Genomic DNA, 16,247 nt, shown 5'->3' with positions numbered 1-16,247 from the left:
GAGTTAAGAACCACAGGAAGTGAAGCAATTACCCTATCTAGATTTGGAGACAATAATGAGAACAACTCTATTGAACAGCTAAAAAAAGCAACAGTGAAGATACAAACTATCTATGGCTAAGAAATACCAGTCGATGTTTTGATTGTACAGAAAATCGCCGCACCATTTAAGGCTGATATTGAAAATGCAAAAACAGTTGCCGTATTTGCAAAACTTAAGATTAGCACACGCTGTAACTGAGGATACATCATTTGAAATTGGACTGCTTGTAAGAGCTGACCAATTCTGGGATATGGTCGAGGATGAAATCGTAAGGGGCGAGGGGCAAACAGCAGTAAAGTCCAAACTAAGATACCTGCTCTCAGGACCACTCAAAAGAACCAGTTCAATCAACAAAGCACACTCTCGTGCTACAAATTTAGGAGAAAAAAAAGAGACGCACAATACCGAGGATAAAACAGAGAGGAATACTATTAACATTGAACATATTTCTAGAATTATGGACACTTCAAGGACAAAACAAAGAACCACTGGTCCGTTGACAGTAAATGAAACAGACAAATCAGATTTAATGTGGACAAGAGACACTAACCAAAACAAATACTTTTACGATGATGTACAAGGCATGAGAATATCAAAATCTCCGTTCAAACAGCTTACGTTATATCAGGAATTGGATTACAGGGAGAAACTTACCAGAAAAAAAGAAAGTGAAATAAATGTGACACCGTACTATAAAAAACTGTGGTAAACGTTTTAAAGTTACTGATTGACTTTAAAGGTAATTTCATGTTATTTATTTAAAGGGAGAGACTTTGATTATTTTCTAAATTTAAGAATTTTCACTTTTCATCAGCCGGAGAATGTTGGAAATCACGCGCAGAAGAAAACGTGAACGTAATGCGGCAGTATTGTATATCCAACGTCGTTAACTTATGACGTTATCTTGTTCTTTAGTTATCAATACAAATTCATACAGTTTAGACGTCTTTCTTATTACAAATGCAGTTTTAGTAAAACCACTTTACGATATTGGTACCGTGACCAGAAGAAGATGACTACAAAGCTTAAATCTATTTGAGCGGGACACAGAAGCGCAGTTTCTATGATTTTAAGAAGATTTGACGAGAAGAGTGAATCAGAAGAAAAACCGGAATAGGACGAGTTAGAAACAATTCTTGATACATTAAAGGAAAAGCAAGATATATTGTACTTTTTTTCGCTTGTGACTTGGTGGTAAAATTGTAATCCTCGTAAATAGGTCAAGTTGTTGATATTTACACGTTTCTTCAAATGTATTGGTAGGGCAGTTTTTGGAATAATTATTAATTCTATTGGAATTCCTTCTTTTCTTTCGATCTCAACTGATATTGTCGCTTTCTCCAGGTTGCATACCTAATCTTCTTTCCTGAAGAAATGCAGAAATTGGATTACTTACTATACCATTTCACCACTTATTGTGAAATAAATGAGTTTTGTGTGCCTTTATTCAAGTATGATATGTTAGTCAAACCACTTTCGTCATGGTATCACTCGGGCGCTACGGCAAATTTTGATAGTCTTTGGTAGGTGCTGTTAGAGCAGAATGAATAGCGATGCTCTTTGTTTCTGTACTTAGAAAATCTCCATTCGCCGGTTATGTTAGGTTTGATTAGGTTTTATCTTCATTCGAAGTGGAATTTCTATTTTGTAAATTATTACGGCAAATGCTGGTATGACGTGTCTTACTTATCGGAAGCTATATTGTAACTTACATTCCGAAACCTTATAATTATCGAAACTTTTAATTTTATTCCTTGAAGATTTTTGTGCGGGCCTTAATATTAGTGACTTTAAATTCATTTGGAAAACACAGTCTGAAATGTACTATTGTCGAAACTTTCTTTAGACCATGTTGACCTTCATCTTGTGTTTGATTTCCTGTTACCAACAATGCTGTTGAGATAATGTCGGTTTCAATAGGATTGGCATTAGTGGCCTCTCGTATACAAATTTCTTTCTTTACTGCTTTGTGTAATCTTGAGATATCATCATCACCGTGACTTGAGTAATGTTTTTTTCTGACCAAACATGGAATTTTTTTCAGTATTATTGGTATCAATTGGCATCCGTACTATTCTTGATATCGGCAATTCCTCATAGTTCACGTTTATAACTTTCTATCGTGTCACTTAACAATTTTAGTCCTTTAATTCTGTGATATGGTGCCGGCAAATTTAGCAAGTTTTGCATGTATATGCGTGTACAATTTTGTGTTGTTGGCCAATTCTCTCGTGTAGAGTATGTATTGCTTGGTTATAATTTGTACTTGTAATTTGCATTCCCGATATACAGTGGATAGTTTCTCCGTAAAGTTGCAGTTTCCGATAGTGCAATATTTGTACGCCACTCAATGAAGGATTTTCATGTACGACAGAATAATATGTATCCCATAAGGTTGACAATTCTAGTACATTTCCGCCAAAAGTGGGTAGGTTGGGTTTAGGCAATTTGTTGTCATGATTTGACATGTCTGATTGGCTTACGCTCGTTTGTTTTGAGTTGAAATTTATCGGATTTGTATGTTCTTTTACGCTTGGGTTAGTGTATATATGAAATATGGTGCTTGAGTGTTTAATGCGGATTGATTTTTGACAGACGTACTTCTTGGAGTACTTCTCAATTTTCGTGATAGCAATCTGTATCTCTAACTCGTATCTGTCAACTTCTTTAATGTCTTCGTCGATTTCTTCTTGTTGTTCAATAATTTCGATTGTCTTTTCATTAAGATCAGATAATGTCTTTTGATTTGTTTTGATAAGCTTCGTTACAGATTTCAGTTCAGCAACATCTTGTAACAGTTCTTCTGTCGGTCGCCTTTTTACAGTAGTTTCAGGTTCTAACCCCCGAAAAAGAATTCATTTGATCTGTACTGATTTCGTATCATTTATTTCCTTTTGAGGATTTCCTAAATAATGAACGGTAGACACGTAAACAAATAATTAAACAGCAACTTTGAACCTCAATTCCCAGAAGGTTCTAACCCCCAAACGTATATTTCCTTGCACCTTGCTCTGATGTATGACCTTTCAATTGTGACATGTCCTGTTGCGACTTTTCCCGTACATAACTGTTCAATTGTGTCTTGGGGTTCACAGTTACTTTTAAGAAGAAGAAAATACGTATACACCCTACATTCTTTCGGTAAGCCTCGCCAGCGCTGTACGGTAAAGTTCGCCACCGGACATGGCTCAAATGAAAGGTAATAACTTGGGGAAGGCCACACTGAAATGAATTTTTGGGAGTTAGGCCAATTCGGAAATTGTTGGGGTTCAAAGTTGCTGCTAAGGAAACAAATATGTATACACCCTACATTCTTTCGGTAAGCCTCGCCAGCGCTGTACGGTAAAGTTCGCCGCCAGACATGGCTCAAATGAAAGGTAATAACTTGGGGAAGGCCACACTGAAATTAATTTTTGGGAGTTACGCCCATTCGGAAATTGTTGGGGTTCAAAGTTGCTGCTAAGGAAAAAAATATGTATACACCCTACATTCTTTCGGTAAGGCTCGCCAGCGCTGTACGGTAAAGTTCGCCACCGGACATGGCTCAAATGAAAGGTAATAACTTGGGGAAGGCCACACTGAAATAAATTTTGGGGAGTTAGGCCCATTCGGAAATTGTTGGGGTTCAAAGTTGCTGCTAAGGAAAAAAATATGTATACACCCTACATTCTTTCGGTAAGCCTCGCCAGCGCGGTACGGTAAAGTTCGCCACCGGACATGGCTCAAATGAAAGGTCATAACTTGGGGAAGGCCACACTGAAATGAATATTTGGGAGTTAGGCCCATTTGGAAATAGTTGGGGTTCAAAGTTGCTGCTAAGGAAAAAAATATGTATACACCCTACGTTCTTTCGGTAAGCCTCGCCAGCGCTGTACGGTAAAGTTCGCCACCGGACATGGCTCAAATGAAAGGTAATAACTTGGGGAAGGCCACACTGAAATGAATTTTTGGGAGTTAGGCCCATTCGGAAACTGTTGGGGTTCAAAGTTGCTGCTAAGGAAAAAAATATGTATACACCCTACATTCTTTCGGTAAGCCTCGCCAGCGCTGTACGGTAAAGTTCGCCGCCCGACATGGCTCAAATGAAAGGTAATAACTTGGGGAAGGCCACACTGAAATGAATTTTTGGGAGTTAGGCCCATTCGGAAATTGTTGGAATTCAAAGTTGCTGCTAAGGAAAAAAATATGTATACACCCTACATTCATTCGGTAAGCCTCGCCAGCGCTGTACGGTAAAGTTTGCCACTGGACATGGCTCAAATGAAAGGTAATAACTTGGGGAAGGCCACACTGAAATGAATTTTTGGGAGTCAGGCCCATTCGGAAATTGTTTGGGTTCAAAGTTTCTGCTAAGGAAAAAAATATGTATACACCCTACATTCTTTCGGTAAGCCTCGCCAGCGCTGTACGGTAAAATTCGCCACCGGACATGGCTCAAATGAAAGGTAATAACTTGGGGAAGGCCACACTAAAATGAATTTTTGGGAGTTAGGCCAATTCGGAAATTGTTGGGGTTCAAAGTTGCTGCTAAGGAAACAAATATGTATACACCCTACATTCTTTCGGTAAGCCTCGCCAGCGCTGTACGGTAAAGTTCGCCACCGGACATGGCTCAAATGAAAGGTAATAACTTGGGGAAGGCCACACTGAAATGAATTTTTGGGAGATAGGCCCATTCGGAAATTGTTGGGGTTCAAAGTTGCTGCTAAGGAAAAAAATATGTATACACCCTACATTCTTTCGGTAAGCCTCGCCAGCGCTGTACGGTAAAGTTCGCCGCCAGACATTGCTCAAATGAAAGGTAATAACTTGGGGAAGGCCACACTGAAATTAATTTTTGGGAGTTAGGCCCATTCGGAAATTGTTGGGGTTCAAAGTTGCTGCTAAGGAAAAAAATATGTATACACCCTACATTCTTTCGGTAAGCCTCGCCAGCGCTGTACGGTAAAGTTCGCAACCGGACATGGCTCAAATGAAAGGTAATAACTTGGGGAAGGCCACACTGAAATGTATTTTTGGGAGTTAGGCCCATTCGGAAATTGTTGGGGTTCAAAGTTGCTGCTAAGGAAAAAAATATGTATACACCCTACATTCTTTCGGTAAGCCTCGCCAGCGCTGTACGGTAAAGTTCGCCACCGGACATGGCTCAAATGAAAGGTAATAACTTGGGGAAGGCCACACTGAAATAAATTTCGGGGAGTTAGGCCCATTCGGAAATTGTTGGGGTTCAAAGTTGCTGCTTAGGAAAAAAATATGTATACACCCTACATTCTTTCGGTAAGCCTCGCCAGCGCGGTACGGTAAAGTTCGCCACCGGACATGGCTCAAATGAAAGGTCATAACTTGGGGAAGGCCACACTGAAATGAATATTTGGGAGTTAGGCCCATTTGGAAATAGTTGGGGTTCAAAGTTGCTGCTAAGGAAAAAAATATGTATACACCCTACGTTCTTTCGGTAAGCCTCGCCAGCGCTGTACGGTAAAGTTCGCCACCGGACATGGCTCAAATGAAAGGTAATAACATGGGGAAGGCCACACTGAAATGAATTTTTGGGAGTTAGGCCCATTCGGAAATTGTTGGAATTCAAAGTTGCTGCTAAGGAAAAAAATATGTATACACCCTACATTCTTTCGGTAAGCCTCGCCAGCGCTGTACGGTAAAGTTTGCCACTGGACATGGCTCAAATGAAAGGTAATAACTTGGGGAAGGCCACACTGAAATTAATTTTTGGGAGTCAGGCCCATTCGGAAATTGTTTGGGTTCAAAGTTTCTGCTAAGGAAAAAAATATGTATACACCCTACATTCTTTCGGTAAGCCTCGCCAGCGCTGTACGGTAAAATTCGCCACCGGACACGGCTCAAATGAAAGGTAATAACTTGGGGAAGGCCACACTAAAATGAATTTTTGGGAGTTAGGCCCATTCGGAAACTGTTGGGGTTCAAAGTTGCTGCTAAGGAAAAAAATATGTATACACCCTACATTCTTTCGGTAAGCCTCGCCAGCGCTGTACGGTAAAGTTCGCCGCCGGACATGGCTCAAATGAAAGGTAATAACTTGGGGAAGGCCACACTGAAATACATTTTTGGGAATTAGGCCCATTCGGAAATTGTTTGGGTTCAAAGTTTCTGCTAAGGAAAAAAATATGTATACACCCTACATTCTTTCGGTAAGCCTCGCCAGCGCTGTACGGTAAAGTTCGCCACCGGACATGGCTCAAATGAAAGGTAATAACTTGGGGAAGGCCACACTGAAATACATTTTTGGGAGTAAGGCCCATTCGGAAATTGTTGGGGTTCAAAGTTGCTGCTAAGGAAAATATTATGTATACACCCTACATTCTTTCGGTAAGCCTCGCCAGCGCTGTACGGTAAAATTCGCCACCGGACATGACTCAAATGAAAGGTAATAACTTGGGGAAGGCCACACTGAAATGAATATTTGGGAGTTAGGCCCATTTGGAAATTGTTGGGGTTCAAAGTTGCTGCTAAGGAAAAAAATATGTATACACCCTACATTCTTTCGGTAAGCCTCGCCAGCGCTGTACGGTAAAGTTCGCCGCCGGACATGGCTCAAATGAAAGGTAATAACTGGGGGAAGGCCACACTGAAATAAATTTTTGGGAGTTAGGCCCATTCGGAAATTGTTGGGGTTCAAAGTTGCTGCTAAGGAAAAAAATATGTATACACCCTACATTCTTTCGGTAAGCCTCGCCAGCGCTGGACGGTAAAGTTCGCCACCGGACATGGCTCAAATGAAAGGTAATAACTTGGGGAAGGCCACACTGAAATGAATTTTTGGGAGTTAGGCCCAATCGGAAATTGTTGGGGTTCAAAGTTGCTGCTAAGGAAAAAATTATGTATACACCCTACATTCTTTCGGTAAGCCTCGCCAGCGCTGTACGGTAAAGTTCGCCACCGGACATGGCTCAAATGAAAGGTAATAACTTGGGGAAGGCCACATTGAAATGAATTTTTTGGAGTTAGGCCCATTTGGAAATTGTTGGGGTTCAAAGTTGCTGCTAAGGAAAAAAATATGTATACACCCTACATTCTTTCGGTAAGCCTCGCCAGCGCTGTACGGTAAAGTTCGCCACCGGACATGGCTCAAAGAAAAGGTATTAACTTGGGGAAGGCCACACTGAAATGAATTTTTGGGAGTTAGGCCCATTCGGAAATTGTTGGGGTTCAAAGTTGCTGCTAAGGAAAAAAATATGTATACATCCTACATTCTTTCGGTAAGCCTCGCCAGCGCTGTACGGTAAAGTTCGCCGCCGGACATGGCTCAAATGAAAGGTAATAACTTGGGAAAGGCCACACTGAAATGAATTTTTGGGAGTTAGGCCCATTCGGAAATTGTTGGGGTCAAAGTTGGTAGGTTTTTACTATACATTTTTTAGGACAGGTGGGGGCTTTCCATAAATATTTCTATTGATATTTTTTTAATGTTTCTAGCGTTTCTATTGTTTTAAGAAATATTGTATATAAAATACATCTTTAATGTTGTTTTATTGATAAAAACTATATTTTTACATAAAGACAATTATGCAACTTACATAAGGGATTATATTCGAGGACAACGAGAATTTACGACAGCTTGAAGGGGTCATAAAACGATTTCCTACGTATTTTTTTCACTCCTCTTAACTCTCAATTTTTTATGATTTTCAAATAAGTTTGAATATTGAACCGACTGCTCACAGCTAGTTGGATATAGAATATCGAACCGGCGGCTAACTGCACATATATTAGTTATGTAGAAACTAGATATTTCTATACACATTGACACCAATATGCCGGATCTAGAAATCAACCTAGTGAGTGCTTCTAGTTACTGACGTCATTTGTGTTGGTTTGTTCGACGTTCACTTCTAAGGCTGAACATCTGTGGTCATTAAGACGTTAAAAAATAATACATATATCGTAGCTAGAATTTCGAAAAAAAGTGGCTGCTATCATTATTGGTATTTAAAACGAAAAAATCCTTTGAGAATCACTACAAGCCGTGAAATTGTCGAAATCCGCTCTTAAATTACATTTAACTTAGATTTTGAGATTTTTAGAACGTTCGAGTCTGATATAGTTTTTGGGTTTTTAGACATATCATCAAAATTGGCTGCTGGAAAAAAGTGGCTGCTATCTTGATTGGCTGCTAAAAGTGGCTGCCAGCTTGAGTCTAGTCATCATTATAACTAGATGAAAAATAACCCCATTCAATGCAGAAAACCGACAGTGATGCAAGACAAAACATAATGAACATAACAAGGTGAAAAGGGTTATCAAATTCAATTCCAAAAAATTGCAAACAGCTAAATATGCGTAACATTATCTCCGTTTAAACGTTAATAAAAAAAATTTACGGCAAATTAGGTTAACTTCTTGGTATTAAAATTTTAGGTTATGGGTTCAACTTGAACAGATCTGATGCAAAAGCAACGTTCCAAAAACTTGTCCCAGAGGTTGATTTTGACAAGGTTAAGACGGGACAACAAAACATAACAAAGGAACAAGCTCGTAAGCTATTTAATGTAAGTATAATCATAAGTCACCAGTCTGAACTAATTTTTTGTTGATGAGGTAGCCTAATGATAATGCTTTTGGACTTAATGATAGAAATTTAGATTACCTGAACCTATATTTTTACGGCAGAAACAGGCAGATAATTTTGAAACTAAAACATTTGTAAAGAAAATTTATTATTATTTCAAACAAAACGATTGGATGGAGTACTATTTCAGTGGAAACAAGACATTTCTAGTTCCGTGCACGAATAAAACATAGTATATCCGATTTGAAATGCAATACATGAAATTAAAAAATGCGTATGATAATCAATTTAGATTATGTTTGAATCTGGAGTCACATTTGAAAATGTTTTATATCTCTATAAACACGTCAGTCAAGTAATGTTTAAATATATTTCCAGTCAGAATAATCTCACTCAAAATGTTAATTCTAAATGAAATTGATTTTATTGACAAACTAATATACCTACGGAGGAGGATGTTCCTAACTAATTGGCTTACTTGGATAGAAATTTGCTTTCGACAAATAGCATTTCATTGGAGGGCAGTTTGAAATTGCTCTTAAGTAGGCTTATCCATCGAAGTCTATTTTTGGGACCATGTTCCCCAAGGTAAAAAAGCTTACGAAACAAGTAAGTCAATTAAATTTGATAATTAAGATGATTTTGTCTCTTTTATTATAATAAAGCATGACATAACCGAGCACGTGAATAGAGCCAAAACGAGACTTGGAGACAGCGTATATGATTCCTTACCAGCAAATGTCAAGTCTGCAGTCATAAGTGCAATATACAGAGGCGATCTTGGTCCAAAGACGGCGAATCTGATGAAAGCAGGAAAATGGAAAGATGTCGGTGTAGAATATTTGAATCATCAGCAATATAAGAATGCACAAGAACTCGGCATAATTGGAGTTAGAACAAGAATGAACTGGAATGCTGAACAATTCAATACTATGATTAAAGAATGAATGAGAGTACAGAACGAGCGTTATCTGTTACATTTATAACTAAAAAGAAATCGAACCATTTGATCTAAGAAATAAATAATAAATAAACTTGTATATATTCCTTTTATTATGGGTAGCAAAAATATAAATAAAATATTTATAGATTTATGCTTTACTTTATTTTCAGTCATAAAATAGATAATACAAAGCTAATTTAATACAAATTTGGAACACTACTTTGAGTTCTGTTGACCACTATTTTTTTTCTTTAAAAACCAAAAACATATGACCTATAAAACTGGTTGGACATTTGAAGAACCTGCTGTTCCATACCCTGGTGTTTCTTTATTTCATAAATGTACAAAATGTAACTGTGTAACATGAAATAATGTCCTCCATGAAATTTTGAAACATTTCATATACAATCTTGTCCGCATACAATATTTCTTTGTGAAATAGTGTCCTTCTCCATTAAGTTTTGTCAACTGCTTTTGGACAATATTTCACTGTGATTCTCTGTCCATGATAGTATTTCACAATGAAAATATTGTCTTATCAAAGTATGACTTCCCTGAGAAATCATACGCCATGAAATTGTGAGAGTGTTTCTGGAATCTTCAAAATATTGTTCTTTAAAAGTATGTGTATAACAGTGAAATAGTACATCAAATATTTCTCATCTACTGTATAAAAGACTTAGATTTTTAACAGAAAATATTTTGTAAGGATTTTAAGTATCTTAATTGTATTATTTGCCATCCATGATCATGATGTGCAAAACTAATTTTCTGTTTATTATGTATCTATTTTTTTTTTAATTTTCAAGTATATAAAGTTGCTTATAATTTATATGAAAGTTCTTATTTGGTCTGAGCTATTCAAATAACAACGTAATGCTGTTAAAACATCAAAGTACACACATCAAACTGTTATACTGTAGAATTATACAAAATATTGAAAACCTTTTAACAATATCTCAGTTGTAAAATATTCAGTGGAAATTTGTCCTAAAAGTTTTAACGTTTCAAATTAATAGTAACACTTTGTATAGACTAGCAGATTTTTATTTGGGTCTTAAAAATGGTTTGGAAAGACTTTAATTCCATTTTATATTAAATAAATATTGGAAAATATAGATAATTCATTCAGTTTTCAAACGTCTTTAGAAAGTGCCTAAAAATCAATCTATCAACGTAAAGAAAGTATCACCTAGTAAACACCATCAACTGAAATAAATATTTTGATTTACCTATAGCTACAGTAATACATTGATAAAACGGGTAATTAAGCTCAATATTCAATAAATAAACCATTCAAATGTTTTATTACCATAACGCTTCTAAATAAATACGTCAAGCGATATTATCATAGGGTATGAAAGAGGGAAGTTAAGTGTGTATATTCCAACTGTGAATGTATTGATTCAATTCGAAACGAAATAGGCTGAAATACTTTTTTGAACGGGTTTTTGCTGCATTGCATTTCACAAGCAACATTATTAAAATTAAAATGGAATGGGTATACATATACGTTGCAATAGCATTCACAATTGCTTGTACCTTTTGTATTATATTTTATGTATAATAGTTGAACTGGTCTCAGCGTGAGCATTATCGTCATCATTTTCCATATAAGCTGTCTTCGTCTATTGAACTTTCCTTAACACTATAGCTATAATTTTTGACAATACATTAGAGAGAAACTGACTATTTTTAAAAGGTTATTAAAACATATCAGTTATTTCAGGCAATTAATTGTTACTGGATTGATTGTTTGTTCTTTAACGTCCAGTGTCAAATATTTTATGAATATAGAGGACGACACGGCAACAAATAAACAATTAATAAATATGAAGGTTCTGCAATTAGGTCGATCGGGATGAAGACGCGGGTAATTGTAAAAGGGAATTAGAAGGGAATGTTGGATAGGGCAGACAATTTGCTTTGTATCGGGCCACCCCAGACCCGACAGATAGTTGTTTCAAGGGTACAGAGAGCAGCATGGTAATCCCCCTACACGAGGCATTAGATTTAACGTCCCCATTCCGACTGGACGTGGCTGCGTATTTGTTTATCCTGCACAGCCAAACGGACTACCAACCTGTGCAAGGGTAAATACTTTAAAATCAGTTGGAAAGGGCTCATTGGCTAAAGCACAAAAAAAAAACACAAAAAAGACACAAGTACCTATCTTTTGGAACTGACAGTTACTGAAAGATATTTGAAAGCCCAATCATAAAAAATAGTAAACCATGTTTCCAAACTGAACAATCAATCAGTACACTTCCAAAAGAATCAGCGACCTGTGACGAAAGTCGCGGAAAGCGAAACATAGGGATTGCTTTTCCGGCGACGACGATGACGACGACGGCGTCAACAGTTGTTAAGTGTTCTGCTTTTAAAAGTTAGTTCGATAGGAACAGATTTACTACTTGTGATAGATCATTGATATTTTATATAAAGTTGCATTACTATCAGTACATATCAGTTTGTTGACTATTTCAAGGCCCTACCCCCTAGGTCATGGCACGGTGACTTTCAATTAATTGCCAATTTTCAATGTTAAGTTTTCTGCTTTAGTTAGTTTGATAGGAACTACTTACAATAGACAATTATATTTTCTATAAAGTTACATTACTGTCCGTACATCTTAGTTTGTTGACCATTTCAAAGCCCAACCCACTAGTTCATGGTCCAGTGACTTTGAATTAATTAGCTGTCCATCCGATTATCGTTTTCTGAATTTTATGCCGACAGGCGAGACATAGATTCAATATTTTATTAAAGTCTCACCACTTGTATAACATTATACATTCCAATATACATATAAAACATTGCGTATAACATAAAATATTGAAAAGCATATATAAAACATATAGTATATTAAAACTAACAGTAAAATATCATTAGCTTAAATACTAAAACATATACAAGCGCCATTCTATCAAGAATTATGAGAGACTATTAAATGATTAATTATATACAATATTTAACATATTTGACATATGTCTGTGTCAACAGTTTATTATTGTTTATACAGATACCCAATTAAATGATAATGGAATATATACAGTCGTAACTAATGACATGTGAAAGGTCGGACTAGTCAAGAATAAGCCGTTATAATAAAAGATTTTTAACTCTCGGATGAATAATTCCTGTTCAAACATCCCACATGTATGTGGAACTTTTGTGTGTCTTTTTGGTATTTTTTGTCCTTGGGTTGCTGTCTCATTGATGAATGCGTCTGCTCTGTATGTACTTTTATTATAAATTGTTCTGATAAAAATCGGCGTTTAACTTCAAAATGTGTTTTAGTTGGCAAACATTATAATATGAAATTAAGTTTTATAGTATTTTTTAATCGTACAATTTCAATCCATTAAGAAAAAAATATAGAATTTATCAGGTTGATTGTTTGTCCAAGCATAACAACACAGCTGCTGCAATTGACAACATTGCTCCTATTATAGCAAAGGCAAAAGCGAAATGGAGATTTTCTGTTATCACATCTACTGATTTACCAGCAAATAAACATACTCCAATCAGGATAAGTACAGCTGTAATAGTCTACACATATACATCATGAAAGTCGCATGGTTTACCTCAAGTACATATATAGCTGTGTGTTAAATGAAATGCGTACCTGTGCATATGTTTTGTTAAAATCTTGGAATAACGTTAACGTAACATTGTTATCGTTTTTCCCCCATTTTACGTCGATTATCTTTCATATCACATTAAAGTAACTGAAATGAGTTATGATTCAGATTGTGAATGCTGATCTGAAAAGAAAAAGAGCAAACATTTTTTTTAACAATGTTTGTTAAATTATTCACTATCAAAAATATCTAAGAGAGGTTTACGAGCAAATGATGTCTAATCCCAAATATTCCTGTAAAAGAAAGAAAGAAAAAAAGGCTTGTTAGGCATATCGAAGGTGAAAGCATATTACAAGCCAAAAATCTTTCATTTATTTCAGTCTGGTGGTCATTTTTGTACTAATAAATGGACTTGGGCACGATATTTAGTTTTTATGAGAGGTTGAAGAATTTTAAAGGAATGGCAGGGCAAATATGTAAATATATGAAAACTTCTGAAATATATTTCTTACTTTTTGTTAAAACTACCGCTGAATTGATGCGTAACATTATCTAAAATATAACACACACAAAAAACACTTTAATTTGTAGTTTATAGTTTGTATTTTATAGACTGATTAAGATATTTCAAAATGCTTTAATACTGTATAATCTATACAATATTTAAACAGTAATTTTTGCTTTCTTACCTCCAACAACCAAACATCCCACAACGACCCATTTCAAGACAGGCTTGTCTTTGACGACGAATAACTTCACAATAACTGTTACAAGGGCTGCCAGTAGACATAAAAACCCTAGAACCTCCATACCTTGAGCTGCCTCAACCCATGCTGTAATGTTTAGAAATACAACGTTGTTTACAACAAATTTAAAGTAGACGATAAAACAAAGTAGCTCTATATTTATTGACAACTCGTATCAAAGTTTGTGGATGATCTTGTTCACTTCAATCCAACTGGACTGCATAAGTTCTGGACTTCATATGGTCCTAGATCTTGTCGATACCTATATTTTTGCGTTGCACAATGTCATATTTTTCTCAGACTGCTTCTTGTATTTTCATACTAGACATCTTGATTACAATGCAATGAAATCTTACCCTTGTGGTCATTCATGCATTTTAACTTATTACACTGGAAAATTATGTACTATGAAACTTAGAAAGGAAATTCAAGCAACTTGGTTGGACTAGAAGTTGTAAATATGTGCAAATGGTCTCATGGCAATTATACCACGTCTCTTTATTTAAATTTTATATTGTTAAGGTTCTTTGTCCAAGGAAAATCCCCCTGGAAACAAACTTGTCAATTATCTTCGTGGTTCTGTATATTTGATACTTCTACTCTCTTTTTTAATATTTCTGTTCAATTAACTTATGTCATTCTGCAAAGGAAAATTTAAACATTCCGAACATTTCGTATATTTCCTAGTAAGTAGCCCACCATAGCGTGTCTGTGAATTATAGATAACTAGATAGTCCCTTTGGTTAATATACCGGTTTGATATCGATTACAGTTCGCACGAAAAGCCGTCACCAGATCATTAGGTTAGGATGCCAGATACATAAACCTTTTTGGGTGTAAAAACTGAGAAAAAAAACTCAACAGTCTCAGGAATCTGTTTAGTTTTTAGTACAAAATACATAATTCATAGACTGAAAATTGATGGTAAATAAGTATCAGTTAAATGATGGTATTTAGTATTTACTGACTTCTAGATGTATGACACTACCTACTACATTCAGGGCTGATTGTCGACAAGCATCTGTACCAAACGAATGTTCAATATAATATTCAATAATAGTTTTAGTTCTATCTTGTGTTATGAGCTCGATGTCGTTTTAGCATATACAACACATGCTGTTTAATCGTATTGAATTGGTATGAGTTTGGAAGGACTTTTTTCATATCTTGAAATATAAAAATTGTAATCAAAATGAGCACAATGTTTCTGAGTCAGCAGAATTAAGCACTTTGAGCTTGTTTTCAGTAAGTAAGGGCATTCTATGATACAGCTTTAAATGTACCTGTACGTGCTTTTATTTTCATTGCAATATATTCTTAAATAGAGTGAAATAAGCTGTCAATTGTTTCAATTCCAATTCCAATTGTACAACTATCCATTTAGCAGAACTGTAAATTCAAATAATCTTAAATCTAGAGAAAATAACATGAAATACATATTGAATTTTTTACACGCTCTTTAAGTATACAGCAGTGCGATCGTCCCCGTTGGGTTTTGAAGTAATGATACAGGTCGGTTGTACGATGTGTTATATGTATATTTTATTTTTCCTCACTGATTGAGATCAAATGGAGGATGCCAGAGTAAAAAAGTAGTGTTACCTTGTCTCATGTTAATGCGACTGTTTTTTTTTTAAGTATTTTTCTCATGTTATACCGAAGTGGTTTTTTCATGCTTAGTTTCATTTTAAGAATTTGGTGTTGATGATACGTTTATCCCATATCTTTTTAATTCACTTCAAAAACATATATTGAAATATAATGGTTTGAATTACCAATTCAGTGAATCCAACATTTTACTTACTTTCTGTATTGACATAAGTGTTACAGTTGGTTTCAGAAGATGACTGACAGTTAAGCCATATTCCTCCATAATAAGACGTTCCTGAAATCTTTACATAGTACCAATATGGGGCAGCAAAGCCAATCAAGTCGACAACAAATGCCACAATTGTCAAAATAAACGATACAAAAGCAAAAATAGGAATTCCAGCTATTTCCTTGGTTGACATTTTTTTACGTTACCAAAAATAAAAACAATTTTAGTCGAGATTACAATTTGATAATTTTCCGCTCGATATCTTCCAATCTTAAAAAAAAGTGAAGTGACACTTTAAAAGTCTGAAAAACTGTAGAATTGGTGATGTTGAAAAGCTCGTTTTATAGTTAGAACAAAATATTATTTTCTGTTGTTATTTACTCTCCATGTACATCATAATCCTTGTTTGATAATTAGATTTCACTGTTTATATATCAGCTTTCAAACTAATGTATTTATACATACATATACCATGATAGGTGCATGTTTTATTTAAAACAAAATGTAGCTATAGCAAATACTCTTTTTAATAATTTGAATAAACATAAAGAAATATTTCATAGATAAT

At 35.6% G+C, this 16,247-nt stretch overlaps 2 protein-coding genes across 2 annotated transcripts in view; one reads left to right on the top strand and one right to left on the bottom strand.

Moving 5' to 3' along the window:
- LOC127728146 (uncharacterized) overlaps window positions 1–9,681 on the top strand; it is a 31,077-nt gene extending 21,396 nt beyond the window's left edge. Inside the window, exons 5-6 of the mRNA XM_052235390.1 lie at window positions 8,437–8,567; window positions 9,253–9,681. Of these exons, the coding sequence (XP_052091350.1) occupies window positions 8,437–8,567; window positions 9,253–9,534 (413 nt within the window). The 3' untranslated portion in view covers window positions 9,535–9,681. The remainder of the gene's footprint in view (window positions 1–8,436; window positions 8,568–9,252) is intronic.
- Window positions 9,682–12,520: 2,839 nt separating this feature from the next.
- Window positions 12,521–15,979, bottom strand: LOC127728150 (uncharacterized). Its single transcript, XM_052235398.1, has 3 exons — window positions 15,665–15,979; window positions 13,804–13,947; window positions 12,521–13,072 (listed from the first exon to the last, which is right to left on the bottom strand). Exons 1-3 carry the CDS (start codon window positions 15,870–15,872, stop codon window positions 12,918–12,920), a joined length of 507 nt encoding a protein of 168 aa, XP_052091358.1. The 5' UTR covers window positions 15,873–15,979; the 3' UTR covers window positions 12,521–12,917.
- Window positions 15,980–16,247: the final 268 nt, after the last annotated feature.

Source organism: Mytilus californianus, unplaced genomic scaffold (genome assembly GCF_021869535.1).
Source record: "Mytilus californianus isolate M0D057914Y unplaced genomic scaffold, xbMytCali1.0.p SCAF_2, whole genome shotgun sequence".
Lineage (NCBI taxonomy): Eukaryota > Metazoa > Mollusca > Bivalvia > Mytilida > Mytilidae > Mytilus > Mytilus californianus.
The sequence above is the reverse complement of the archived record's forward strand: the minus strand, read 5'-3'. Positions and strand labels throughout refer to the sequence as shown.